The sequence below is a fragment of the Schistosoma mansoni genome, chromosome W (genome assembly GCF_000237925.1).
Source record: "Schistosoma mansoni strain Puerto Rico chromosome W, complete genome".
NCBI lineage: Eukaryota > Metazoa > Platyhelminthes > Trematoda > Strigeidida > Schistosomatidae > Schistosoma > Schistosoma mansoni.
In genome coordinates, this window is record NC_031502.1 from 38,641,450 (window position 1) to 38,646,049 (window position 4,600).

Consider the following 4,600-nt stretch of genomic DNA (forward strand, 5'->3'; position numbering starts at 1 on the left):
AAACATTAAAGATGATACATTAACAGTTAAGAAAACTGTAAAGTGAACAGCAGGAATAAGGATATATTTCATATACTTATATAGTTTACAAAGAAAGTTGATTTTAAATAATCATTGTGAAATATATTTATTATTAGTATAGGGTTATGGAGATTGTTGAGTTTTAAATGATATCATGAATGGATGAATGTTAGTTTACCATTTGAAAACCTTGAAGCACTGGACGGTCGTTTCGTCCTAGTATGGGACTCTTCAGAGATACACATCGATGATGACGCATGCAGGATTCAAACCTAGGACATTCGGTCTCTCAAGCGAACACTTTACCTTTAGACCACTGAGTCGAGATTCAACGGTGTTAATGTTTAGTATTCTTCTGTTATAAAAGCACATTTCATATCGGCTGAGTTTTATTTGATTTTTTATCTGAAAATAACGACAGTATTTTGTTAATACTTTTTATTAGTCTAATAATCTTTCGTAGTAAAAGCTTATTTTCTTTTCTAATAATTTTATTTGGACCTATTTCTTATTTAGATATATTGTAGTGAACAGAACATGGGTGGGGACAATCGAATGTATTTGAGCACAAAATTACAGAATATGTCACTAAAATCTGACAACCATACAGTCAACAGTTAATTTGCAAAATAACCATCAATTGTTTCAATCTTCACTGTTCCTTCTGCAAATATCAGTCCATTATCTCTGATTTAATTGTTCATGCATTATCATACCGATTGAGTTTCGTTTCCGTTCTTTCGTTATCCATCTTTTGCCAAAATACATTCTATGCCTGAACATCGTCACATATTTTTTATGTGGATATAAGTAACACACACCATAATATTATTAAAGAATACTATATTACACTGTTACCTATTATTTTATCTATCATTTTGTCTATCATCAAATATATATAAATGTCTAAATGATAAACTTTCGGGAATTAATATTAACATTAACAACATAATTACCATTCATAATCTAATGAATCTTGTTCATTTGATTGGTTTATTTATTCTGAAAAATTTATTTATTAATAATTAAGAACATTTCTTGTAAAAACCCAAAAAAATTTATTTAAATGGATTATTTTCATTGGTTTATTTTTTTATTACAATCAACCAATCATATAGCTAGTAATATTTTTGAATAAATTACATAGATTTATTTCCTTATTAATATATACATATATATATAATAATAATTTCATAATAATTTATTTATTAAACACATACTTTCAATGCTACTAAAATAATTTAATTAAGTAGTATTTGTTATAATAAACATGATATCATGTTAATATTGTTTGATTTACCAATATATATGAACAAAATTGTAACTATACTACTTTGTATGTTTCTAATTGTTCTAGAAGAATCTAATCAAAATTTAGTGGATATAAATCATTATGTAAACATTTCATTATATCAATTTCATTATAATTTGAATAAAGGAAAAATTTCTAATTCTAGAATTAAACGTCAAATTGATCCATCTATACCAATTGTAACATCAAATAATTTAATCTATTCAGCTGAATTAAGAATTATTGCTAGTGCTGTATGTAAATCACATTGTTTACAAAGATGTACAGAAAAATTAATGAAAGATTCTAATAAAGATAATATGGTAAGTGAATAAACGGGTAACATTTTTATGATAAACGGTTTTCTTTTGTGAGTGTGTGTCAGTTTAGTTGGAAAGTTGAAAGTTAGTTAATTATGATGTGAAACTATTTTTGAATTAAATATGAACTAATAGATTGTGAATTTTCCTTAACTGTTTTTAGAAGATATACAGAAACTTAAGTCCATGAAGTATATAGCAAATACTCAAGAAATCCTTTAAACATCAAATTTTTAGGGGGGAATAATTAAAGCCCATTATAAATTAGGATACTGTGAGGAGGAAAAGAAGATTATTAGAAAAGTATGATGTATTTTCAACAACCAAACATTGATTCATGAAAATATTTATACAAGACATGAAACTTATTTAGATTTATTTAGATATATAACTTTTCTTATTCTTGCTGTACTTGTATTTCCAACTAGTCTGTAGTCTGTCTCTTAGATTAATATCCTTATATTTTCATGTTTCATAAGTAAAGTTTCTATTAATTCATTTGTATTGGTTGCTCGCACAAGTCGGTGGGTATATGAACTTTTTAGCTAAGTGGATAATGAGATAGTGTTTGAAGAAAACCGTAGGTACATCCGACTGATGAGCCTTATGTTAAACGAAATGCTCGTCCTGGCTTCCAATGCTAAACATCACCTATCTCCGCTTACATTCCTCTTTTTATTTGTCTATTTTGAACAAAAAGAAAGATTTCAGCAGAATATCGTAAATTTATTTCATTTCATTGGTTTATCACCTATCTCTTCCAACTTATTGTATTTCAAACTTAAGGATTTGGATAAAGCTTAAAATACTTATGGAGATGAAATTGGTTAAGATTCAGCTTGAAATTATATTATCATGATGTAGAAAATGTCCAGACAAATTAGAAGATTGAACGAAACGTACGCACTTATAAAACCTAAAAGTTGGTTTCGGAATATTCATGTCATTAAACTTGATGATTACAATATTACAGTTGAACAATTGTTCATTACATCTTGTTTAATAATGAATTCATTGACATTGTAAAGTTGATTTTTCGGTATACTATTGTTAGATTATTATATTTATGAAAGCTTACTATCTACATTTAAGGTTTATAGTATTTTTAATAACAAATTTGATAAAATGATTTTATCATTATATGTAATATTTAGAGTAAAATAGGTTTTTATACAATTTTCACATTATTTCTAGTGATACGAATTGACTATCGAATAAAATAAATTCAATGGTTTACAGGTTAAGCATTCGAGTGTAGCCGAAGGTTCTGGGTTTGAATTCTCCATCTAGGACTGTGTATGCACACTGCTGAGGGATTCCATACTAGGACGAAACGGCCATCCGGTGCTTTCAAGTTTTCAATGGTGGTGTCTAATATTGATCAATCCATGATCTCAATCAAAACTCAACAACTGTCATAACCCTATACTGATAAAATCGGATTTAAAATTGTTAGTGAATAAGGAAAACAAAAGGTGCTTCTGTTTTCAATTTAATACATACGTTTCAAAAACATTGACCAATTCAACTAATATTCTAAATGTTAGTCAAAACATTATCGTGCACAATCCGCTACATAATAAAATGAGGCTAGATGGCCTATATGCATATTTAAACATTTATATCAAGTCATCATATATAGCTTAACTAAGGTACATTGACAGGAGACATCTAGTTTTTTTGAGCGATTGTCAGCTTAAACTTCTTTAAATTTCATTTTAGACAGCCAGTTTCATAGTCATATTTCATCAAACATATGTATTTTGATGCTATCACAATTAATTTCCGAGTATTATATGTTCGTACTTTGAGAAACTCTAGTTAAGTTGACCAATGACAATGATAAATGATCTATATCTTTATAATCAACTTATTTGTAACTTTTGGTCATAGTCCAATGGTATTACAATGTAATTAAATGTGTATGCATATTCAATCACCAATAAATATGGTTCTTGTGCTGATTTTTTATAACGTCCCAAAATTTCAAGTTGAAAGAATGTCGTAATATGTTTTAGTCAATGATCTATTTAGTAAATGAATAAATTATCAGGTTACTTTCTATTAAACTACTGTTTTAAGTAATATAAAAATAAACTTACTCATAGATTCAATATACCCACTTCAAGGTGTGTGCCACTCAACTGTACAGCAGATCAGTTGTTCAACGTGAAAATTAGTAAATCAGTGTATTCTCTGTCAACTCTGTTTGAGCATGTGTTTAACTTCAAGTGAGATTTATGGTCGTCAATATTGTCATTTTGCAGTTCTTGAATAAATCCTTGGGTTTCAATTTCACCTAAACTTTTTAGATACGTCTTTTGGTGAAATTTGATCATGAAACCTCTAAGTATGATATTTTTTCTAATCGTATACTGTGTCAGATAAAGACTACAGCTTAAATGTTTGTAAACCCTTTGTCATATATATTTATATACAAAATGATAAGTAAAACAAATGCTTCGAAGTGATTAGAACAAGACAAGGTATTCTTTAATTCAATTTAAAACTCTACACAATTATCAGCAAAAAAGAAATACTTAATCGCAATATTTTAATATATGAAAATGTCGATAATCTCTAAGATATATGGTAGTTTCACTTAGTTAAATTATGATACCGTTATCTAATTTCCATGCTTAAGGTTCTATTTCACATTGTTTTCTCTCAAAAATAATTAAGACGGTTCCCTCTTGATTAGTCTTCAAAGATTCAGAATTAAAACAAGATATGTTTCCAGACTTAATATCTAAGTTAAATTGGAATTATGTGATAATGGCTTTATTAACTACTTAAAGGATTCCTTAAATTCAACTGTAAGAACGTAATACCTTTGAGATGGTGGAGAAGATTTGTAGCTCAGGTGGTGATTTTGATGTAGGTTTGTTCTCTGAGCTGGATGGTTTGGTTGTGGAGCTTTCATCGTCCTTCTAAACGACATCATCAGCACAAACTTCTGGTAGAAGTG

General features: G+C 28.1%; 1 protein-coding gene across 1 annotated transcript in view; it reads left to right on the top strand.

Moving 5' to 3' along the window:
- Positions 1-1,359: 1,359 nt before the first annotated feature.
- Smp_159450 (putative anosmin) overlaps positions 1,360-4,600 on the top strand; it is a gene marked incomplete at both ends in the record, with an annotated part of 54,243 nt that continues 51,002 nt past the window's right edge. Inside the window, one exon of the mRNA XM_018789635.1 lies at positions 1,360-1,635. Coding sequence (XP_018655058.1) covers positions 1,360-1,635 — 276 coding nt within the window. The remainder of the gene's footprint in view (positions 1,636-4,600) is intronic.